The sequence below is a fragment of the Mobula hypostoma genome, chromosome 17 (assembly GCF_963921235.1).
Source record: "Mobula hypostoma chromosome 17, sMobHyp1.1, whole genome shotgun sequence".
Classification (NCBI taxonomy): domain Eukaryota; kingdom Metazoa; phylum Chordata; class Chondrichthyes; order Myliobatiformes; family Myliobatidae; genus Mobula; species Mobula hypostoma.
The window spans coordinates 40,289,938-40,315,380 of NC_086113.1; the positions used below are offsets into that span (position 1 = coordinate 40,289,938).

The 25,443-nt window shown below is 40.0% G+C and overlaps 2 protein-coding genes across 4 annotated transcripts in view; one reads left to right on the forward strand and one right to left on the reverse strand.

The window, feature by feature from the left end:
• The first annotated feature begins 160 nt into the window (after window positions 1-160).
• pigm (phosphatidylinositol glycan anchor biosynthesis, class M) lies at window positions 161-18,977 on the forward strand. The gene is made up of 5 exons (XM_063069761.1): window positions 161-570; window positions 11,301-11,887; window positions 16,875-17,133; window positions 17,678-17,779; window positions 18,802-18,977. Exons 1-5 carry the CDS (start codon window positions 406-408, stop codon window positions 18,961-18,963), a joined length of 1,275 nt encoding a protein of 424 aa, XP_062925831.1. The 5' UTR covers window positions 161-405; the 3' UTR covers window positions 18,964-18,977.
• A 22-nt stretch (window positions 18,978-18,999) lies between these two features.
• exoc3 (exocyst complex component 3) overlaps window positions 19,000-25,443 on the reverse strand; it is a 34,468-nt gene continuing 28,024 nt past the window's right edge. For all 3 annotated transcript variants that reach the window (XM_063069758.1, XM_063069759.1, XM_063069760.1), the window contains exons 11-14: window positions 24,867-24,989; window positions 23,841-24,002; window positions 22,172-22,299; window positions 19,000-21,504 (exon numbers count right to left, since the gene is read on the reverse strand). In XM_063069758.1, the coding sequence (XP_062925828.1) occupies window positions 21,333-21,504; window positions 22,172-22,299; window positions 23,841-24,002; window positions 24,867-24,989 (585 nt within the window). In that variant the 3' untranslated portion in view covers window positions 19,000-21,332. The remainder of the gene's footprint in view (window positions 21,505-22,171; window positions 22,300-23,840; window positions 24,003-24,866; window positions 24,990-25,443) is intronic.

Here is a 25,443-nt window from a genome sequence, read left to right on the forward strand (position 1 = left end):
CCGTTGTGCGCCTGCGCACCGGGGTGTGGGCGGAGGGAAGCAGGCTCGGGCCTGAGACGGAGCAGGGCCGGGTGAAGTTTCAGAACCAGCTCTGATTGCCTGGTAAATAACCACCGTCACTCGTGTTGATACCGGAACATGATTGTTATGGCGTGGTGAGTTTGTCAGGCCAACTGGGTGTCTGCGCTCGCAGAGACTCCCTCCTACCCTCGTTCTGCTTTTCTCGCAGTGCAATAGTTTATTATGGACCGTATTCTGCCGGTTATTAATTCCATACAAGCAGACTCTCAATGATGGATATTAAACCCTACTGGCAAGAGACAGTACGCCTTGGAATTAAAGGCTCTTTGCTTTAAGCGTTACAAGGGCAACTGTCTCCTCTACCCACGAATAGAGAGGTGCGAAATGGGCACGGACGGATCTCGTGGGGTTGCTGCTCTGTTCGTAGCTGGTCTGTGCATTCGCATCGCTCTGGTCTTCTATGGCCGATACCAGGACCACTCCATGCAGGTTAAGTACACCGATGTGGATTACCAAGTCTTCACAGACGCCGCCAGATTTGTCACTCAGGTAATTCGATGTGGTTCATGGTATTAGTTAACTGAAGTCGTAGTCATAGTCATACTTTATTGATCCCGGGGGAAATTGGTTTTCGTTACAGTTGCATCATAAATAATAAATAGTAATAGAACCATAAATAGTTAAACAGTAATATGTAAATTATGCCAGTAAATTATGAAATAAATCCAGGACCAGCCTATTGGCTCAGGGTGTCTGACCCTCCAAGGGAGGAGTTGTTAAGTTTGATGGCCACAGGCAGGAATGACTTCCTATGACGCTCTGTGCTGCATCTCGGTGGAATGAGTGCACCTTATTGAATATTGAGATCCATCCAACCATCTTTAGAGTTTCCTTCCATCAAAGTGTGGACGAATTTAACGTGCATTGTCAGCGAAATTTAGTGCCTCCATCGGGATCCTAAGTCTTGAAAAGTTTTGCAGCACATAAGCACAAAAGATTCTGCTGATACTGAAGGGTCTCGGCCCGAAACATTGACTGTTTATTCCTTTTCTGTTATGCTGCCTGACCTGCTGAGTTCCTCCAGCATTTTGTGTGTGTGCGTGTATCTTGTTTTAATACATTTCATCTGAATGACTAGGGCGAACATTTCCTTTAAGACAATTAGGGATGGGAAATAAATGCTGACCTTGACGATTGTAGTCATATGTGCAACTGAATAAGAACAGCAGGGATGTGATCTTAATATTCACAAAATGCTGGTGAATGCAGCAGGCCAGGCAGCATCTATAGGAAGAGATACAGTCGACGTTTCAGGCCGAGACCCTTCGTCAGAACTAACTGAAAGAGATAGTAAGAGATTTGAGAGGGGGAGGGGGAGATCCGAAATGATAGGAGAAGACAGGAGGGGGAGGGAGGGAGATAAGAGCTGGAAAGTTGATTGGCAAAAGGGATACAAGGCTGGAGAAGGGAGAGGATCATGGGATGGGAAGCCTAGGGAGAAAGAAAGGTGGGGAGGGGAGCCCAGAGGATGGAGAGCAATATATAGAAGGCCTTGGCGAGACCCGACGCAGACTGGGAGACCGTTTCGCTGAACCCCTACGTTCTGTCCGCCAGAGAAAGCAGGATCTCCCAGTGGCCACACATTTTAATTCCACGTCCCATTCCTATTCTGATATGTCTATCCACAGCCTCCTCTACTGTCAAGATGAAGCCACACTCAGGTTGGAGGAACAACACCTTATGTACTGTCTGGGTAGCCTCCAACCTGATGGCATGAACATTGACTTCTCTAACTTCCGTTAATGCCCCTCCTTCCCTTCGTACCCCATCCGTTATTTATTTATTTTTAAAATTTCCCCTTTTTTCTTTCTCTCTCTTTTTTCTCCCTCTGTCCCTCTCACTATAACTCCTTGCCTGCTCTCCACCTTCCTCCGGGCTCCCCTCCCCCCTCCTTTCTTTCTCCTTAGGCTTCCCATCCCATGATCCTCTCCCTTCTCCAGCCTTGTATCTCTTTTGCCAATCACCTGTCCAGCTCTTGGCTCCATCCCTCCCCCTCCTGTCTTCTCCTATCATTTCAGATCTCCCCTCCCCCTCCCACTTTCAAATCTCTTACTATCTCTTCTTTCAGTTAGTCCTAACGAAGGGTCTCGGCCTGAAACGTCGACTGTACCTCATCCTATAGATGCTGCTTGGCCTGCTGCGTTCACCAGCATTTTGTGTGTGTTGCTTGAATTTCCAGCATCTGCAGATTTTCTCATGTTTGTGATCTTAATATTTTTCATTTGATTGGATGAGTTTAACTTCAACAATACTCAAGAAACTTGTCATCCAGGAAAAGCAGCCTGCTTGATTGTCATCTTGATTGGCTGTCTATGACTGTCTCAGCAACTTCTATAAATATTACCCTCACGACAAATGCAATATACATCATCCTAAAGGTGTGCATTGCATGCATTAAGGGTCCAAAAGCACTTCCCATGCCTTCACGCAGTAACACTGGGATAAAAGATAGATGGGGACAGCACTGCTTCCAGGGGTTTCTCTTTATGTCACACATCCCCCTAATCTGAAAGCATTTATCCTTCATGCATGTGAAATAAAACGTAGCAACTTACTGCCTAAGAACACCACATGAAGTATTTCAACAAAACAGCCCAGAGCTTGAGTTCAGCTTAGAAGAGAAATAAAGGCAGCTATTGCCAAAAACGGCATCATACTGATTTTTTTTACAGTATTGGTGGTCAATATACAGAAAACCTGATTAGAAAGCAGTATGAAGTGTTCCAAAGAATAAACATAATACAAGCATATGATAGCTCTTTTTTTGTTTCCCAGCTGATAAAACAGAGATTATCATTAGTGATCCATTTTTTCCAAGTACCCTGCTCTGACTACAGCCACATGCATCACTCACATTAAAGTTTTCCTTGGTTACTATTCCAAGCTATGGTAACAATTAATCTCTGTGCCTTCTAGTTTAATATCCATCAATCACTGTCTACTGGCAGTGACAACAGTACCTTACTGGGCCACTTCAGAGACCAATGAGTCAAGTGTTTTGGTGTGAGACTAAAGGTATACCTGAATCAATGAAGACATTTTCTTCTTGAAAAGCCATTGGTGCTTCAGTTTGGTTGTTTTGTGACTTTTTTTGCAAGATGTGAGAACCTCTGTCTGGGAACTTAAGGATGCACATAAAGTGCATTTTTAAGTTCCAGTGGCAGACTTCCTTTTGAATTGCTGAAATTCCTGTGAACTTGTTTGGGAGATAGAGAGTTTAAACCCAGTGATTGTGATGGCAGGATATTTCCTAATCAGAATAATGTGTGATGTGAAGAGAAATCAGTAGGTGATGTTCTGTGTACTTCCAGCCCTTCTGCTTCTGTATGGAGGTAGAAGTTACAAGTTTTCTAGATCCTATTGTGGAAGTTGCAGCAAGACAATGATGGCTTGAGGAAGTCGTAGTCAAGTAAGATCGTCAGAGATGCCTCTGCTTACTAATGACGAGATAGACTACTGCAGTGTGTTCTCAAGCCAGGCAAGTGAGGAACCTGTATTGAGACTTTTCCAGAAAGGTCTTCCTAGAACATAGTGTCTGTGTACACAATAGGGGGTGCTGGGAACATACAATATAACTGAAGGATATGAAACACACCTAACAACTTTTGTCTTTGCTACTGCAAAATACCATCAGTTATCTGCTTGAAGTTTTGATTGACTTAACAATTCTATTTTGAATAGCAATTGAATTTACAATGATCAATATTTGTAACTGATAAGCCAATTCTGTATAAAAATATCAGTTTTCTGTTCATTGAGAGTAGGTATAGGACCGATAGAAAATGATGCTGGAGAAATTGTAATGGAAAATAAGGAGATGGCGGAAGAACTGAATGAGTATTTTGCATCAGTCTTCACTGAGGAAGACATCAGCAGTATACCGGACACTCAAGGGTGGCAGGGAAGAGAAGTGTGCGCAGTCACAATTACGACAGAGAAAGTACTCGGGAAGCTGAATAGTCTAAAGGTAGATAAATCTCCCGGACCAGATGGAATGCACCCTCGTGTTCTGAAGGAAGTAGCTGTGGAGATTGCGGAAGCATTAGCGATGATCTTTCAAAAGTCGATAGATTCTGGCATGGTTCCGGAGGACTGGAAGATTGCAAATGTCACTCCGCTATTTAAGAAGGGGGTGAGGAAGCAAAAAGGAAATTATAGACCTGTTAGCTTGACATCGGTGGTTGGGAAGTTGTTGGAGTCGGTTGTCAAGGATGAGGTTACAGAGTACCTGGAGGCATATGACAAGTTAGGCAGAACTCAGCATGGATTCCTTAAAGGAAAATCCTGCCTGACAAACCTATTACAATTTTTTGAGGAAATTACCAGTAGGCTAGACAAGGGAGATGCAGTGGATGTTGTAATTTGGATTTTCAGAAGGCCTTTGACAAGGTACCACACATGAGGCTACTTAACAAGGTAAGTGCCCATGGAATTACGGGAAAGTTACATACGTAGATAGAGCGTTGGCTGATTGGCAGGAAACAGAGAGTGGGAATAAAGGGATCCTATTCTGGTTGGCTGCCTGTTACCAGTGGTGTTCCACAGGGGTCCTTGTTGGGGCTGCTTCTTTTTGCATTGTACATCAACGATTTGGATTATGGAATAGATGGCTTTGTGGCTAAGTTTGCTGATGATACGAAGATAGGTGGAGGGGCTGGTAGTGCTGAGGAAACTGAGAGTCTGCAGAGAGACTTGGATAGATTGGAAGAATGGGCAAAGAAGTGGCAAATGAAATACAATGTTGGAAAGTGTATGGTTATGCACTTTGGCAGAGAAATAAATGGGCGGACTATTATTTAAATGGGGAGAGAATTCAAAGTTCTGAGATGCAACTGGACTTGGGAGTCCTCGTACAGGATACCCTTAAGGTTAACCTCCAGGTTGAGTCGGTGGTGAAGAAGGCGAATGCAATGTTGGCATTGATTTCTAGAAGAATAGAGTATAGGAGCAGGGATTTGATGTTGAGGATCTATAAGGCGCTGGTGAGACCTCACTTGGCGTACTGCAGGCAGTTTTGGTCTCCTTATTTAAGAAAGGATGTGCTGATGTTGGAGAGGGTACAGAGGAGATTCACTAGAATGATTCTGGGAATGAGGAACGTTTGTCCGCTCTTAGGCTGAATTCCTTGGAGTTTAGAAGAATGGGGGGACACCTCCTAGAAACATTTCGAATGTTGAAAGGCATGGACAGAGTGGATGTGGCAAAGTTGTTTCCCATGATGGGGGAGTCTAGTATGAGAGGGCATGACTTAAGGATTGAAGGGCGCCCATTCAGAACAGAAATGCGAAGAAATTTTTTTAGGCAGAGGGTGGTGAATCTATGGAATTTGTTGCCATGGGCAGCAGTGGAGGCCAAGTCATTGGGTGTATTTACGGCAGAAGTTTATAGGTATCTGAGTAGCCAGGGCATCAAAGGTTATGGTGAGAAGACTCTACCCAGCTTCTTATTAAATATACAGTCACTGAAGAACAAGATTGAGGACTTAAAGGCAAGATTGCTTTATCAAAGGGAAATGAAGAATTTCTTTCTTCCGTGACCTTCTGTCCTTTCCTATCAGATTCCCCCTTCTCCAGCCCTGTATCTCTTTCACCAATCAACATCCCAGCTCTTTATTTCCCCACTCCCCATCCCAGTTTCACCTACCACCTTGTGTTTTTCCTCCCCTCCTCCCCACCTTTTAGTTCTACTCCTCATCTTTTTTTCTCCAGTCCTACTGAAGGATCTCAGCCCGGAATGTCGACTGTACTCTTTTTGACAGATGCTGCCTGGCCTGTTGAGTTCCGACAGCATTTTGTGTGTGTGACATGGATTTACAGCATCTGCAAATTTTCTCTTGTTTGTAAAGAATTGCTGCGTTCTCCCTGTTTCACGGAGATATGGCTCACTCCAGACAAGCTGGATACATCGGCAAGACCCGAGGGCTTCTTGATACATAGGATGAACCAGACTGCTGATTTGGAGAAAGCAAAATGTAGGGTCTTTATTTCATGATAAACACTTCGGAGCTCGGATGTTGTGCTGCTCTCGTTCCCCTGATCTGCAACGTCTAATAATTAAGTGTCGACCATTCTACTTATCAGGAGTTCTCCATAATTCTGATCGCAGTTTACATACCGCCAAAGACCAATGTTAAACAAGCACTCGATGTATTGAGTGTTGCCATCAACAGACAAGAAACAGCCTACCCTGAAAATTTTCAAATCATTGTCTGGGACTTCAATCAGACTAGTCTGGAAAAAAATCTCTGCCCAACTATCGTCAACATATCACTTGCAGCACCAGGGGTCCCAATACACTCAACCACTGCTATACTACGATTAGGGATCCTCACCATTCCATGCCTAGACCACATTTTGAGTAATCTGATCACTTGGCTGTTCTCCTCCACCTGCATACAGGAAAAGGCTAAAGACCAAGGTTCCGGAGATGAGGACGTAAGAACCAATATACCATGATTGTTACAGACTTCATGAAAACAGTCATAGATAAGTGTGTCCCCACAATATCATTTAGTCTTCCCCAACCAGAAGCCCTGGATGAACCATGAGATCTGCAATCTGCTGAGGGCCAGATCAGTGGCATTCAGATCTGGCGATGAAGTAAGATACAAGAGGTCCAGGTACGATCTCTGGAACGCCATCTCACGTATGAAGTAGCAATTCCAGACCAAATTTGAATCACTGAAGGATGCCGGACAGATGTAGCAGGGCTTGAATGTTATCACCTCCTATAAAGTGAAACCAAGCAATATAAGTGACAACAAAGCTTCACTCCCAGATAATCTCAATACCTTTTATGTTTGCTTTGACCAGTAAAACAGGAAGGCACCTTCTTGAATTTCAGCAACCCAGATGACCCTGTGATATTAGTCTCTGAGGCCAACATAAGAACATCTTTTGTGAGGGTGAACCCACGGAAAGCATCCAGCCCAGATGGGGTACCTGGCCGAGTACTAAAGACCTGTGCTGATTAACTGGCTGGAATCTTTAAATGCTTACTTGGGCAGTCTGAGGTAGCCACTTGCTTCAAGCAGGCTTCAATTCTACTGGTGCCTAAGATGAACATAGCAACTAGGCTCAAAGACTATTTTCCAGTAACACTTACGTCCCCTGTGATGAAGTACTTCGAGAGATTGGTAGTGAAATATATTAACTGTTGCTTGAGAAGCAATTTGGATCTGCTAAAGTTTGCCTCCTGTCAAAACAGGGCCACAACAGATGCCATTTCATTGGCTCTTAACTCAAACCAGGAACATCTGGACAGCGAAGATGCATACATGGGGCTTCTTGCTCTTCGTTAACTATAGCTTAGCATTCAATACTATCATTCCCTCAAAATTAATCAATGAGCTTCAAAACTTTGGCCTCATTACCTCCTTGATCCTCATTCAGTTTCCTCACTTGCAGATACCAGTCAGTTCAGATTGGCAACAACATCTCTTCCACATCCTCCATCAGCACAAGTGCAGTGCAAGGTTGTGTTCTCGTCCCCTGCTCTACTCGCTTTATACTTATGACCATGAGACTAAGCACAGCTCCAATGTTGTATTTAAATTTGCTGACAACACCACTGTCATTGGCCAAATCAAAGGTGGTGACAAATGAGCATGTAGGAGGGAAATTGAAAATCTGGCTGAGTGATGCCAAAACAACAACCTCTCACTCAATGTCAGCAAGACCAAGGAGCTGATTATTGACTTCAGAAGGAGGAAACCAGAGGTCCATGAGCCAGTTCTCATCATGGGATCAGAAGTGGAGAGGGTCAACAACTTTGAATTCCTCTGTGCTATCATTTCAGAGAATCTGTCCTGGATCCAGCATGTAAGTGCCATTACTAAGATAGCACCTCTACTTTCTTAAAATTAGTGAAGATTTAGCATGTCATGTAAAACTTTGAGGAACTTCTATATATGTGTGGTGGAGAGTATATTGACTGGTTGCATTACAGCCTGGTATGGAGATGCCAATGTCTTTGAACAGAAAAGTCTACAATATGTAGTGGATATGGCATACTCCACCATGGGTAAAGCCCTCCCCACTATTGTGGATATCTATATGAAGAGCTGTCACAGGAAAGCATCATCCATCAGCGAGGCCCCCACCATCCAGGTCATGCTGTCTTCTCATTGCTGTTATCTTGAAGAAAGTACAAGAGCCTCGGGACCCACACTGCCAGGTTCAGGAACTGGCTCTTGAACAGTGGGAATAACTTCACTCAACTTCTCACACCCCATCACTGAGTTGTTCCACAACCTGCAGACTCACTTTTAAGGACTCTTCACCTCAATTTCTTGATATTTATTACTTATTATTTATTATTATTACTTTCTTCTTTTTGTATTTGCAGTTTGTTGTACCTTGCGTATTGTTTGTTTGTCCATCCTGTTCAGGGCAGTCTTTCATTGATTCTATTGTGTTTCTTGTATTTACTGTGAAGGCCTGCAAGAAAATGAATCTCAGGGTTGTGTACGGTAACATATATGTAATTTGATAATAAATTTACTTTGAACTTTAAAATTTTGATTGACTTTAACACCTCTATTGTGAATGGCGATTGATCTTGCAAGCAAAGAATTTAAACCTATCCAGTTTACAGTGATCAATACTTGTAACTGATAAGCCAGTTCTGTATAAAAATAGTTTTCTGTTCAGAACATTGTGGGTGACAGGGGCCCATGCTGTTCTGCTATCTACAATTAAAGGAATGTTTGAGTCATAAGAGTGCGTGTTCTGGGCCCAGTTATTTTAGTTATTTATTTTACTATCGGCAAAGTGATCGGAATGGATAAAATGTTGCTAAACTTTAATGGTGATTAGGGTTTTTTCAGTTGCTTCAAGAATTGAATAGTTAAAGGGAAGTACAGTAGCTGTCTTGAACCTAGTTGTGTGGAATTTCAGGAGCTATGTAGAGATTTGAAGGTTTATAAAAATTATTTTCAGATTAAGCTGTTTCTTTACATAAGGAGAGGGTGTTGAATCTCTGTACAGAAGAATGAACATTTATCTGGTTAAAATAAACTTCAGAAAGGGTTAATGGTAAATGGAATAAAATTGAGAAAAATTTCATCACTCAGTTGTAGATTTTTGCTATTTTATATCCTAGAGTAAGAAAGATCAGCCAGGGGAAAAGAGAATCTAGGGATATGGTTGGAAAGTAGTTGTAATTAAAGTAAATATTCAGCAACAATGCTAACACCGGAACAGACTTGTCCTATCAAATTTGTAATTTTTAATACTTTTTTTAACAATTAAAACTCTCAACTGATGGGAATTGATTATATGTTCTTCAGGTTATTAGCCCAGTTAATATAAGTTTAGCATTACTGCCTTGTTAATTGATCATGCCCAAACTGGCAAACATATCATTAGACTTCAAAGTACATATCAGAAGTGTGAGTCATGTTTACTGTAGGCAGCTACACCCGACACGTTCCTGACGCTTTTGTTTGGTTCTTATCATAATTTCTTCCTCAAAACTTACAGAAATATTTTTGAAACACACTAAACAAGTCTTTCTGTCTGAGCTTCTAGAAGTGATAGAATTGCACTTAGTGGCCAGAGAGTATAAAATACCTCTGTGTGATTGCAGTGGTAATTCCAGAATAATTTGTCTCTAGTGCTGGATTTCCATAATTTGGGTTTGGCATTGGGGATGGCATTGAGAACTCTGAGAATATGTACTGTGATCACATAGAAGTCCTGTGTAAGTGCCAGAAGGAATGAACTACCCCAGAAACGACTGCCCCCCCCCCCACCACCACCACACATACACTTGCCACCTCCTGTCCCTTGGAATAATCTCTCAGTTGCACATTGGCCTCATCTGCCAGAAAACAGAGTGGAAGCAAATCATCCTCAATCCTAAAGAACTGTCTAAGAAGGCAGGCATTGAGCGCAATAGAATGAGACACAAAATTACTTGTCCACTTTACCTGATTTGTACTATTCATAATGTATTTCCATTATTTGAACAGTAATTATACTTCTTGATTTCATTGCTGTGATTAGTTGTTCCATGTTTACAAATCTCCTATCTCCCGTGTCTAATGAGCTGCAGATAAATTCATTATCTTGTGCTGAGGTGCTTGCTACTCATCGGCAAATGTGGAAGACTTTTTATCTTCCCCTTAGGTAACGTATACTATCCATTTAAATTATTTTTGCAACAATACAACGATTGGAAAGGGTTAGAAACACTTGTGAACTGAATGGAGGAGATTATATGAATAATATAGTTATAGTAAATGTATTAGGCTTCGATACAATGCAGATGTGGAGTGCTGATGGTCCAATTACAGTAAAATGCTGATATTCTGGCACAGTAAGGACCTTGGAAGTGCCAGATTGATAGATTTTCCAGACATTACTCCTATTAATACACTAACATATAATTTGAATTTAATGTTTCTAGATGTTTGCAGTGGTATGAGTCATTTTCCAGTAAACTGGCAAATTTAAAAGGAACGTGGGAAACAGAACCTTGCAGTTTAAAAAGAAATTGTGAAAATGTGATTCTGGTATGTTTGAAGGGAGCAAGAAAACAGGTCCCAGTGTATTTAGAGCAACGCACACATTATGCTGGAGGAACTTAGTATGTTAGTCAGTCTCTGTGGAAAGGAATAAACATTTTGAGCCAAAACCCTTCTTCAGAACTGAAAAGGAAGGGGGAAGAAGCCAGAATAAGGAGGTTGGCTTTTTCTAACTTGGCACAGATATCACAGGCCAAAGGGCCTGCTCCTGTGCCGAACTGCTCCATGTCCGAGCTCAAAGAGGATTTGGTACCTATTGGATATTAATTATGTTTTTAAAAAAAACTAGTAAAACTTGTCTAGCCAAAAATATTTTTAACTAGCCTTGTGTTGTGACTAAAACTTATGTTGCAATAATTTTGAAGAAATGTGATACTTGGGACTGGCTGACTGAATGCCACTGTTAGCCTCTTAACAAAATTTTTGGTGGAGAAATACAGGTCAGTTTAATTAGTGGCATTTAGGAAAGCAATTTTAATTGCATATATAAATAAAGTAAAATATTGGTAGCCATGAACCCATTGCTTATTGTGGGTGAAGTGCAGATGAATTGAGAATTTTATAGATAATACCTATTAGATTATATTGGTGCATTTTTCAAAAATAACGTTGTATAGTTAGGCTAAATACATCTACTGACAAAGGTGATCATAAAATGATAATATGTTTTCCTGTTGTAATTTGCTTTTAGGGAGCCTCTCCGTACAGAAGAGCAACCTATCGTTACACACCACTGCTAGCATGGATGCTGCTGCCCAATATTTACCTCATGGAAGAGTATGGGAAATTTGTTTTCATTATATGTGATGTCCTTGCAGCTCAGATCATGCACAAGATCCTATGCCTCCAAGGACTAGACAGCCAGAGTGCATGCTGGTACTGTAGCCTATGGCTCTTCAACCCACTGCCAATGACTGTTTCAAGTAGAGGGAATGCAGAAGCTGTTCTAGCAGTGCTGGTCTTAAGTACTTTGCTGTACCTAAAGCGCAAGCAGCTTGTGAAGGCTGCCCTCCTCTATGGACTTTCTGTACATTTGAAGATTTATCCGGTAACCTATGTATTCCCCATAATCCTATCACTTCAGACTAATCAACAAGCAACAGAGAATGATACCTCAACTATCAGGAATAAACAGCATCTTATAAAAGGCATACGTCTTCTCAGTCATTTGAAACACTGGCCAGTGTTTATTGTCAGATTGTTAAACAAGGAGACGCTACTGTTCATCATTGTTGCTGGCTTAGAATTTCTTATCCTAGGAGTACTCTTCTATCACAGGTGAAGTAATGTGAGCTACTTGTTTCCTGATACCTTTATGGGCAAATGCACTGAGATATACTGACAAGGAGGATCCTAGGTTTGAATGCCTCTCATTGAATAAAATCATTAGGGGAGTAAAGAATCCAGTGGATTTCCCAATCTTGATTACTATCTAATGACACCTACAAGAAGTGAGTATCTGTAATGAACTGTCAAGGGAAAGGTTGGGCTATTGTGTGACATCCCCAGTTAAATATAGATGCACCTCCCAAGATTCTCTCAAAGTAGCCATAAAGAACTGATTTTGCAGTAGGCTCCATGACGTAAAGGATTTTACACTGGTGCTATGATCTTTGGATTGCACCATGGCTTGGTTGGTAGTGCTCACACAAGAGTTCAAAGGTTCTAATCAGGTACGTGAGTGCAAGAATCTAGGTGGATTCTTCAGTGTAGTACTTAGGGAGTGCTACACTCACACATGGACAGTTGTGGCAGTGCTGGAGAAGGAGACTGTCTTGGAATGATTATGGACAAGTTCCATGTATTTAGGGTCACAAACCAATAGAGGTGCTGTTTGACCTGATACCATGAGCCTTCATGGAGTCTGAATCCCAGGAGATTGCTCCATTCCAAATCTGATCTCAAACCTGGAGATCTCCCATTCTCTGCCACCAACCTCATAATTCCCTTACCCGCACTGTTTGTTTCTACCTTCTACCCAAGATCCACAAAGCTGACTGTCCAGTTTGGCCCTTTGTCTCTGCCTGCTCCTTCCTCACTGACCTAGACTCCATTCTAACACCCTTGGTTCAGCCCCTTCCCATCTGCATCCACAACACTTCACATGCTTTTGATCTGCTCAGTAACTTTCAATTCCTTGACCGCCTCATTTTCACCATAGGTGTCTAGTCCCTATATGCTTCTACCACCCCCCCCCCAACAAGAAACCTTTAAAGGTCTCTATTCTTTGACCAAAGACCTAACTACTCCTCTATCTGGTGGAACTGGTCCTCGCCCTCAACAACTTCTCTTTCAGCACCTCCCACTTTCTCCAAACTCAAAGGGTAGCTATGGGTGCCTGCATATGCCCTAGCTGTGCCTGCCATTTCATTGGCTACATGGAACAGTCCATGTATGAAGCCTTCCCTGGTAATGCTCTTCAACTCTTTCTATGCTACATGGACGACTGTATTAATGCTTCTTTATGCACCCATGCTGAGCTCATCAATTTCCTCAACTCTGCCTCTAACTGCAACACTCACAACACGCTGGAGGAACTCAGCAGGTCGGGCAGCATCCGTGGAAACGATCAGACAACGTTTCGGGCCGGAACCTTTCGTCAGGACTGGAGAGGGAAGGGGCAGAGGCCCTATAAAGAAGGTGGGGGGAGGGTGGGAAGGAGAAGGCTGGTAGGTTCCAGGTGAAAAACCAGTAAGGGGAAAGATAAAGGGGTGGGGGAGGGGAAGCAAGGAGGTGATAGGCTGGAAAGGTAAAGAAGGAATAGGGCAAAACGCAATGAGTAGTAGGAGGAGGCAGAACCATGAGGGAGGTGATAGGCAGCTGGGGGAGGGGGCAGAGTGAAATAGGGATAGAGGAAGGGAGGGGGAGGGAATTACTGGAAGTTGAAGAATTCTTTGTTCATACCAAGGGGCTGGTGACTACCTAGACGGCATATGAGGTGTTGCTCCTCCAACCTGCGTTTAACCTCCTCATGGCAGTAGAGGAGGCCATGTATAGACATCTCTCTTAAATTCACTTGGTCCATTTCTGACGTCCCTCTTCCCTTTCTCGATTTCTCTCGTCGTCTCTGCCCTCAATCCATATCTCCTCCATTCCTGGACATTCATACTCACCCCATCTTCCCACTGCTTTAACAGGTTAGAGTTCCTCTTGTCCTTGCCTACCACTTCATGACCCTCCGTATCCAACACATCATTCTCTGCAACTTCCACCATCTTCGACAGGACCCTACCACCAAACACAACTTTCCCTCTCCCTCACTCTCCACTTTCCCTCTGTAATTCCTTGGTCCTTTCATCCCTCCCAACTAATTTCCCTCCTGGCACATATCCCTGCAAGTAATAAGGATGCTACACCTGCCCATTCACCTCTATTCAAGGACCCAAACAGTCTTTCCAGATGAGGCAACACCTGCGAATCTGTTGGGGTTGTCTACTGTATCTGGGGCACCAGATGTGGCCTCCACTAAACTGTGGAACCACCTTGACGAGCACCTCCATTCTATCTGCAAAAAAATTGAATTTCCTGTTGATCAACCATTTTAATTCCTACCCCATTCTCGTTCCAATATGTTGATCCATGGCCTCCTCTTCTGCCACGATAAGGCCACTCTCAGGGTGGAGGAGCAACACTTCATATTCCGTCTAGGTAGCCTCCAACCTGATGGCATGAACATCGATTTCTCCTGGTAATTTTTTTTCTTCCTCCTTCCTCTTCTTCTGTACTGGCCTGTTACCTCTTCCCATCTGCCAGTCATCTCCCCTTGGTTCCTCTCCTCCTTCCCTTTCTCCCATGCGCCACTCTCCTGTCAGATTTCTTCTCCAGCACTTTGCCTTTTCCACCCATCACCTCCTAGCTTCTTTCTTCAACCCCTCCCCCACCCACCTAGCTTCACTTATCACTTTCTAGCTTGTCTTCCTTCCCCTGCCCCCACCTTTTTGTTCAGGCATCTTCCCTCTTCCTATCCAGTCCTGGAGAAGGGTCTCAGCCAGAAATGGCTGCAGTTCATTTATTTCCATATATACTGCCTGACCAGCTGAGTTCCTTCAGCATTTTGTGTGTATCCCTCCCACCTGTATGTCACTTTGCTACCCACTTCTAGTGGGTCTGTCCTGTCAGTGGGACAGGACATAGCCAGGATGTGAGGGGGGAGTTTGGCACTTTGCTTGAAAGGTATAATTCTGTGAATACAGCTAACAGGCAGTGCTTAACCACCCTGTGGGACAAAACTCGCAATATAGGAGACAGATCCCAGTGGTTCATGAGGAGGACTTTGTAAGGTTAATTGTGCTGTAAGTAACTTTGCGGTTTCCAGATTGGGTGGCCAAGCTGAAGCCTTATCATCAACAATGTTATATTCTTTCCCTGATTTAATTAAAATATAGTAAATGGGCAGTTGAATAGCAAATGAAACAGTTAATAGATATCTGAAATAACTCAATTTACAGAAAGAGAGAGTTACAGACTATGCAGTATAATTTTAAAGAGATTGTAAAGATTTCAAAGCAGGAATGTGCACTCAAATGTTCTTAAACCACAAACCCTTGAGTGTGCACTTTCTGGATTCTGGAACTATAGGAGAGCAGATGGCAGGACAAATTGATGAGGCTATTAGGGAAAGCACATGAAAGCCTTGATCTTATAGGGTATAAAAGCAGGAATTGTGTGTTATTTGTTTGTTCTATCCCTGGTGAGGGTTCAGCAGCATAACCAATTTGAGGCATCCTACTTTATGAAAGCATCAAGTCTTTGAAAGGTACAGGGAAGGATTCTGGCACCGGCTATAAGATTGAAGTTGTTGTTGTTGTTTTTCTTGGGGCAAAGTTTAAAAAGTGATTTAGTAGGTTCAAAATTATTAACCGTTTTGATCAACTTAATAAGGGAAAATTTGCTTAGGCTGACTGGAAGGTCAATAACTGGAGAACACAGACTGGGTAATTGGTAAAAGGGCCAAAGAGTAGATAAGAATTACTTTTGCATAATGAGTTATAATAATTTGGAATGAGTAGTGGAGGCAGAATCAGTAATAATTTTCAAAAGACAATTGGATATATAATTGAAGGAAAAATTAATATGTACATATTGTTTCATTTTGTTTGTCATTGTCAGTTTATAAGGATCTTACAGACAGTTGGTAAAATTCACCCGTATTTCCATTGCTGCCACCATAGATTCAAGGCGTAGTTTCAAGATCAAGGAACCAGGATTAATGGTGGAGTGAAAAGTATTTTGCTGGTAATAATGAGCAAGAGTGTAGAATAATATCAGAAGTAATTCTGTGAGAAGGTAGAATTTGTGGAACAGTTAATAACACTGCTCGGCTGCATCACAGCTGCTTGTAGTCTGCACAGTGCAGACTAACTACAGAAAATGTACAAAACATTCACTGATCACAGCAAAATTTATATTGTGGAACAATGCTTTGTTTTTGTTTACACATGATGGGAAGGTGCAGTTTTCCTTTCACACACAGTGCTACAGATCTTTTTCAGTCATGAAGGGAGGCTGGATCTTTCTGTGCTCATTACTTAAGAGTCATGAGTAAAATATAACATGAAAACAGGCCCTTTGGCTCAACTAATCCATGCCAACTAAGATACTCATTTAAGCTAGCTCCATTTCCCTACATTTGGCCCATATCCCTCTGAACATTTCTTACCCATGTACCTGTTGAGTGTTTTGCAAATAATTGTATCTGCCTGAACCACTTCCTCTGGCAGCTTGTTCCATATACAGTATGCACCAGCCTCTGTACATAGAAGCTAACTCTCAGATCCCTTTTAAATCTTGCCCCTCTCAATTTATAATCTACGTAGTCAAGATTTTTATACCCTTTCCCTGCGGGGAAAAGATTGTGTACATTCACCCTATATGCCTCACTAAGATCACCCCTTAGTCCTTGTTTCAAGAGGACTTCATTCAACAGGATGCACGCAGAGCTGTGAGGATCTTCAATATTTGTACCACTATCTGAATGCATAAAGCCATTGGACATCAATTAAAGTCACTAACAAGTCTCAGAATTTATATGAAAAAAAGTTACTCTAGATAATTGCAGTTGTGAATTAAAATACAGATGTTGCAGTCCTCAGAAAACACACACATTGCAGACTGAAATCATATTTAAATATTTGGGTTAAATACAGTATTTGCTTTTTTTAAAATGTTTATTGGTACCATATGTGCAGTAAAGTTACTATTCACTATAAACTATAATTATGACATTTACAGTGTTTGTTTAAACTTGAGCTTTTTTGTTTTCCAGCTATGGTTGGGAATTTCTGGAGCACACGTATTTTTACCATTTAACACGAAGAGATATTCGCCACAACTTCTCCCCATACTTTTACATGTTGTATTTGACTGCGGAGAGCGAGTGGAGCTCAGTTCTGGGACTGGTTGCCTTCTTCCCACAATTCCTGCTGCTTATCATCACATCCTTTGCTTATTTTAAGGATCTTACATTTTGCTGTTTCCTTCACACTGCCATTTTTGTCACTTTCAATAAAGTGTGTACTTCACAGGTGAGTATAGGAGGATTTCCTTTTAGACTTTCTGCTGCATCTGTATCTTTGCTTCCTGGGAAAAGTAGTTAACTATATTTTTGGAATATTGAAAGGTCTGGGTAAATAATTTAATGCAAATTCTTGAATTGATAGATCATGTCAAGTAGCTATGGGCTAAGGATTCTTGTGGCTGTTCCCAGCAAGTTTTTGTGCACTTCCTTGAATCTTTTTGACTATCCACCTCATTTTTTTTTCCTGCATGACAGAGCTTGGAATAGCAAGAAAATGATAAAAAGTGACAGGCAGGACCTTTAAATTTAACGATGGTTTAAGTTTAACAACAAGTGAACAAGGTCAAGATGATGTTGAAAGGTTATAATCATGTGGCATAAGTGACATGTCCACTCACATCGCACCTGCTTCAATGGAATGGCATAGAAGTATTAAACATGTTCCACATTTAACTGAAATGCATTGTAAACTTCCATTTGTATCTGTGAGGAAAAAGACTTAAAATATTGTAAAGGCTAAAAGAACTTGTGTTCATTCTTCATGATTTTAGTACTTCCTGTGGTATTTGTGCCTTTTACCAATGGTTCTTCCACATCTTACACTTACCTGGAGAAAAGGCATTATGCTCCTGGCATTGTGGTTCACTGGACAGGTTGGTACCTTTACTGCACTGTAAAACTCTTTAATGATGCAATGCTAAAGAGTGCATAGAATAATAGGAAGATTGTTCCTGGGCAGTTTCTAGTGGTTGTCCATAGTATAAAATGGCAGATGTTTTTGACAAGAGTTCAATTAATGTTATTTACATTACTACAGATTGCCCATCCCTCTTGTGTGTTGTCAAAATTCCACTCTCTTTACCACCAGAAGAGTTGCCTTCTCTAATCTCTCAAAAGCAGCCTTTATCAATCAGCCTCACTGAAGTCTCAAACCATTTAAATTTGTATTCACTAATCTCTCCAAGCTCCATTGGTGCCTGTGCACCAGCACATAGAGTTCAAAATTCTTAAATCCTCCTTTTAAATTGTTCTAAATTTCCCTTAAACTTTGTCTGTGAATATACATGTAGTATTTAATCCTAGCTCACTTACTGTAGAATTCTGAGGCCATTTTTCTTCACGTCTGCTTTCACAAATTCCCTCCTTACATTATATCTTTGTTTCCCCATGCCTTTGTTCAAACTTACATTCAGGGCACCGGAGTTCTTCTGCACAGCCATCTGCATAAAAGGCTTTATAAATTGGAGGAGGATGATGGGAGAACAAATCAATGATTAACTACCAAAAGTTTGATCTAACATGATAAAGAATTTGATAAGTTTGTTAAATAAGGAGGGGGAGTCAATTATAAAACTTGTGGCTAGCTGTTTACATACTAAAGTAGGTAAGACTGGACTTCCAATGTTATGATTCTCCTACTGCATGTACCCATTACTGAGGAAGGGCTCACAAGAGGCCAACCACTTTCCACGTATTAAACATCATAGCTGGCATAAAGAATGGAAAAGGTTTTGAGTCATCAGTGTGCCAAACCTAACATATTTAGGATGGGAGTATGGTTAAAAAAAAGTTTAAATAAAAAAGTATTAACTTTTATTACATGCTAAATTTCATTGTATGCAATCATTTGGTTCTACAGACTGGTTTTCCTGATTACTGTTTTGATTCAATCTAGGCATTATGGCTCATCCCGGCATATTACCTGGAATTTGAAGGACAGAACACATATTTACTTATCTGGGTAGCTGGTCTGCTACTCCTTTACATCAATTGCTTTATTCTCATGGTATTAATCTCAAACTACAAGAAAAGGGATTTGCAATCAAAAACAGAATAACAGCAGTAAATACTTTTTAAAATCTATCTTGGGACTAGATTTCCCATGTTAAACATGCTGTAGTTTCACTCCAGACCTTAAAGATAATAGAGATCTGATTTATTTTTCTATTATCACAGTCTTGTAATATTTTACAAGAAATCAAGATAGCAGAAGAAGCAAGCATTGATAAATAGGAGCCATTTATTTGTAATCTAGGGTGCAAAAAATACTACAACACAGTACCTTATTACATAAATTTGTTATTCTAACTGCAACTCAATATGTAATGTCTTCATTATCTGTTATGAGATGTAAAAATTAGAGTATTAATCTTTTTCTTGCAGTTCCTGCTATCCTTCTTTCTTAGTCAAATGCAGAATATGGCAGAGAAAGTCTGTTTGGCTCCTCTTAGTACCCCTATCTGAAATGTTCTCCCTTACACTTCAGATATCAAGGCATTCCTATCATTTCATCGAAGCTCCATTCTATCATCAAGTTTAACTTATTTTATTAAAATGGTTGCTTTGTGTTATCTGGAAATGACTGTATCGCACTGTTTCATCAAAATCAAAACTATATATATGGAAGTGTGGTTTGTGTGTTTCCATTTGTAATAAAATTCTATTTGTATTGTTGAGATTCAAAACTATTTTTTCAAAATGAGCTTTATATTTAAAATTTGATTGTATGATTGACAGGCTTTAACCAATTAATCATAAATGCAATTATTTGGAAGAGATTCTAAGAAAGTGCTCTTAAAGACATTGCTGTCACACAGTGAACCATCATATTCAATTCGAAAATGTCATTTAGGACAGGATTGGGCTTTTTAATGATTGTGGTTATATATTCACAAGAGGCAGACAAAATATTCAGCAGAATCAGAAGGCACATGTGAGGAAATTGGTTGTTGTAGGCTGAAGTCTAGGAGCAAGATCTGTTCATCTGATATTTTGGAAATACAGTGTCAGCTTAGGTAAGTTGCTGCATTGTAGACAACCAAGACCTTATGTATGATCAATGATAATGCACATAATCAAGTAATTGTATATTACAAATGGAATCTAGGCTACACATATCAGTACGCAACAAGCCAAAGTTAGATACTTATCCTTCAGGGGAATAACACGTCAGACAGGAAGAGAAATGGCTAAGAAGCTGTGAATGGGGGTATCTTCTCATTAACTTATATCTGAAAGGCAAATTACTCAACATCACAGCAAACCTGAATACATAGTATGTAAGTAAATAAGGAACTTTGAATAGCTGATGGTAGTGTTTTCAAACCTGTTTTAGGCAAAGAACAGACGACTCCTTTCCCCAGCCCAATGTGAGGAGACTGTAACCAAACCTTTACTGCTAGATTTCAAGCTAGAATAATACAAATATTGGAATTTTTTAAGTTTTGCTTTTCAGTTGGGTCCAAATAGCAAATCAAGATACACTTTCTTTAAGAAAATGGATAAAGATGATAGCGAAGTTGTCTGCCCAAATACACAAATCAAGTGTTTTACAAAATAAGACCTGTCTGGCATTTACCCATAAATTTAATCATTCATCAGGGTAATACATTTGCTTCATTAAAATAACAATTTCTTAAAACTTAGATGCACAAAAGCAAAATAGCTTATGGCACATTATGGCAGAGCCATTAACAGTACCCCTTACACTCGTGCTTTGTTTTATACATGTTTAAATTTGATCTTTTAAGGAGCAAGCATCACAAATGCCGTTTGAAATGTCCGTCAAACTATTGTTGAGTTTTCATATTGGACAGTTGCAAACTTATTTTACAGAACACAATTACAATCAATTAAAAACCCTCTGCAAAACAATCTGTTTTGCTTACGGATATGCACCTCAAACCCTATACAAACGTGCATACATAAAAATACATTCCTCATTCTGTCTTCCAAAATTGGCATTATTTGTTCTCAAAAATGCTGACAAAAGGCAAAAATACATACAAAGTTGCTTGTCAACGAAGGCTGTTATTTTACTGCATCATTAACAAGCTCACTAATAGCAATGAAGCCCTGCCTGTTGAGCCCCAAGTAGTTTCCAAATACTCTTAGTTGCTAAAGTAGTGAAGCAAACTCTACACTCTTGGATCCAGATTTCAGGGTTAGAAGACTATCAGACTATCAGCTGACAGATCCTGAAACTCAGTGAGTGAGTGTCTCTGCCAAACACACATCTTTTTAAGCTAGTAGAGTCTACTCATTTTACAATTCACTGTCAGAGAAACTTGCACTGATTATTTTAAATAAAATTATTTCATGTACACTCAAGCTTAAAGTACAACCTCCCAAGTTACTTTCCAGATGCTTCCAAAATGATGTGAAAGCAAGGCCTATTGTATACATTAACTTCCAAATAGGAACATTTCATTTTACTAATTTTGCCAACGTTAAATTTTGTGCTGAAATATCTTTGAAGATTGGCTTAAAATTAGGACCAGGATGAGCTTGGTTTTGGCACAAAGTTTCGATGACTGTTTGTTTCATTTCCCTGCTGGCATCTCCCCTCATTGCCAGGAGGGCAGTGATATGTTCTTCCCTGTGAAGTAACAGTAAAGTTTACAGATTAAAGTTTACTGGGAAATAAGGTTGTTTTATATATTATTACCTCATGCACTACTCAAAATTAGCAGGAAAGTATTACAGTCATTTAACTGTTTTATATAAAACAAGTACATTGCATAATCTCCCTGGAAACTGAGAACCCAGGTAGAGGATGGTCCTCAGGTGACTGCAATGAGAAGGCTGGAAATAAATCAACCAAGGTTCACAGCCAGTACCCAGTCTCCTTTAAAATTCTATGGTCAATAATAATTCCCTATGTTTAATGGAAACTTCTTGGCTACAATTTAAAGTTTTTGCCAAAATAGCATTTTTACAGTCTACAGAATCCAATTACAGTATGAAACACAAGACAATTTCCCTACTAAATCATTCATTGAAACTTGGATTAGAAAATATTGGCTGTATGCCAATGTACATAGGAAATACAAGCAGAAAAGTCTAGAAATGAACAGGTAAGGTGCTGTAAAATAAATTTGATGTATAATCACTTCTTTAATATTTCATCTCTCTCTCTTGCACTCAACATGAAAAAAATGGAAGCTGCCTGACCCAAATATTTAACTCAATATATTATGTAAATAGATAGTTAACAAGAATACATATAAATTCTAGTTAGTGGCACATTTAATAAAAGGACTAACCTGAAGTCAGGGAATTTATTAACTAATGTAGAGACCTCAAGGCATAATAAAGATGGATCAGTGAGCTTTAAGACTTCAGCTAAAGCTGGGATAGCATCACACAGCAGATCAGTGTCTTCTCCAAAATCCTGCATGCAAAAATAAAGCAACTGTTGAATATTTACAATAAACCTTGATATAGTTATTTAAAACATTGGACTCATACTTTACATCAATTTTCACAGGGACAAGTGAAGGCCAAGACATTTTTTCCATGCATATGCACATCTACATCCACCACTACTGCTGACAGACCATTCTAGGTGCCTATCACTGAGGTAAAAAAAAACCTTGCCCCGCATATTCCCATTTCCATTAAACTCACCCCCTTCTCACTTTAAATGCATATCCTCTACTATTTTTAGAGGAATGCCCTGGTTAAGATTTTTTTTACTGCTATGCTGTAGGTATTTCACTTTAGCAGTTTTGTAAGACTGGTCTGTTCTGCTTTCTGCCTGTTTGGGGTTTGTGCTGAGATAAGGAGTTTTGTTGTTCAACTTCGGAATGTGTTGTCAGCCAATCAGGATGGTGGAGTTGGGAGAAGGTTCCGAACTGGGCCGAGAGGTTTTTGTGACAGACACTGGTGTGGGTCAAGGTCTTTTTTGGCAGGAGCTGGAAGACAGGAGAGAAGGTGACTGAAGATGTCGTCCCTGTTGCACAAGGTGCTTTGTGCAGATGAATGGCTTCAAGGAGAAAGGACTAAACTCCCATGGGAGAGCCCATTTGTTTGAGATAGTTTTCAAGCAACATTTGGAAGGTGGTGCGCACTGTCACACAGACCGAGGGTCCAGCACACAAGTTACAGACAACTTCAAGATCAGCTCCAACTTATGTGCACATTTGACTGTTTAATTATAATAGACCCTTTTTGTTACTTTGTTTCTTTAATAACACCGGTTAATGTTCATAAATATATCTTCTTTATAATTGTATACAGTGTACGATCTGTTATTTCTTGCTGATGGTGATTGCAATGTGGTTGTAAAACACACAGCCTTTACACAAACCTGGGGTTGAGTGGGTGAGACATCCCAACCTCACGGGTTTGGTGGGACCAAAGTGATACACACCCGAGATGTATGGAGCCTGAGGAATGTGGGTTTCTCGCCATGGAGTCTGGTGCCTGTTAGCTAGGGGCTAACGAGCCACGTTTCCAGAGATGCCCAGTAAAAAGGGGTTTAATTTGTTTTTTGTTTTACTGTTCTAAAATATAGTATGATGACACAGCACTCCCGAAGGAGAAGGTAGGAATTTCTGAACTTCTACACGTAATTGTGTGTGCAAACTCCAGAAGTTGCTTTCAGATTTCCTTTTTTATGATGATGAATCCTGATAACTGAACTCCAAAGAAGTTTGTATCATGAACATAATGTACTGTGAATTGAATCAATGGAAAGAATTCACCTGGACATATTCTGAATTCTCAATATGTAGCCCAGCAGGTTTGTGAAATGCTGCTTTATTCTAACTGTACATTTAACTATATATTTTAATGATTCTCAATTTTTCTTATAAATTTAGAAGATAAAATGGGAGTAATAAAAAATCTTAAACTTTTACCATCTGCACAATTATCTCATGGAGCCTAAAACAAAAAATATTAAAATTATGGGGAAAACAAATCACTTACAGCTGAAAGCTTCTTAAACAAGAACCAAAATTGTTCTGCATCTTTTATAACTCTCTCGGCCCCTTCTCTGCGTTCATCCACACCTTTGAATGTGATTCTTCGTTGCATCATAGTTCTGATATACTCCACCACAACCCTTCTATGAGCCTCTATTGTTATGTCCTGTAGAAGAAGAATAACAAGTTTTTGATGTTCTGAATACCTCAACAGGGAATTACTGTCAGAAATTAAACATTAGTGTTTCGATCTACATGTGAAAGTCAAAAGTAGAAGTTTTTTTGCTGCAGTTTACCAACTGCATAGAAGTAAGGTTTAGAGACATTCCCTATAAAAAAAGTCATTGAATTATTTTACATAATTTTAAACCTATCTGACTCCGTCCGAAATTTGATTGATCATCTTCTAAAACGTTGGGTTCTTCCATGAAAATACTACTTTTCCTGTTCTCTGAAGATGCATTCTTTCCAAATAGAGATCTTCAGGTAACCAGACAAAAGCGCATCTTTGCTAAAACTAATTTCAAAATGATTATTACAGAATTCCACTGGAAAAATGCAACTATAAATTATTACCTTTTGTAGTTTACACATACTGAAATACAGTGCCTATAAAAAGTATTCACAATATTTACCCCTCCCCCCCCCCCGCCGGAAGTTTTCCTATTTTATTGTTTCACAGTGGATTTAATTTGCTTTTTTTTAAACTGATCAGCCGAAAAAGACTTTCATGTCAAAGTGAAAACAGATCTCTACAAAGTGATCTAAATTACAAATATAAAACACAAAATAATTGATTGCACAAGTATTCATCCCCTTCAAGTCCACTGTGATTCAATGTTGTTGAACAATAAAACATGAAAATTTCTGGGGGGGGAATACTTTTTATAGGCACTGTACGTGAACCAATATTCTTAAGAATTTAAATTTAACAGTGAATGAAGAAGGAGAACATAGCTTTCCACAGTTAACATTTCAGCACAGGTTTCAGAAAAGAGAAAGTATTTTAATTTATAAATTAACTTTTTACCTTGCTGTATGGTCTTTTAATTTTAGCAAAGTCATTGAAATAATCCTCTACGGTAACACAAATGATATCTACAGCATTAGACCCAGCAAGCCATTTTCTGGTCATCAACACCTGAAGATGAGGCTGAAATTTAAAAATATATACATCTTAGAGCTGCACAGCTATTTTAATTAAATCAATTCCATCTTATACTTAGCAGGTTCCTGCAGTCAAGGAAACATTCAAGACATTATATTAATGAAAGTATTAAACTCCAATGGCTGCCAGCACTGCAGCATATATGATATAGAAAGTACATTACAGGGCCTTTAGTCCATAATGTTGTGCTGGCCCTTAAATATAATGCTAAGGATTAATAGAACCCTTCCCTCTCACATAGCCCTCCATTTTGCTTTCATCCATTTGTCTAAGAGTCTCTTACATGCCCCTAATGTATCTACCTCTACCACCACCTTGTCAGCATTTAAAGTCCCTTTGCTATTGCTCTGCCCAACTTTCCAATGAAAGTTTTAAACAACCTTTCCTGCTATCTACAACACCAGTGTTTGTAGTCACACTTGAACTTTGATTGCAAAAA

Bases quoted from the DNA above. Each gene is read 5' to 3' on its own strand.
- pigm (XM_063069761.1), top strand. From the start codon at position 406: ATGGGCACGGACGGATCTCGTGGGGTTGCTGCTCTGTTCGTAGCTGGT. The intron at 11,888-16,874 runs GTGAAGTAATGT...TTTGTTTTCCAG, and splicing joins GGAGTACTCTTCTATCACAG to CTATGGTTGGGAATTTCTGG. The intron at 17,780-18,801 runs GTTGGTACCTTT...GATTCAATCTAG, and splicing joins CATTGTGGTTCACTGGACAG to GCATTATGGCTCATCCCGGC.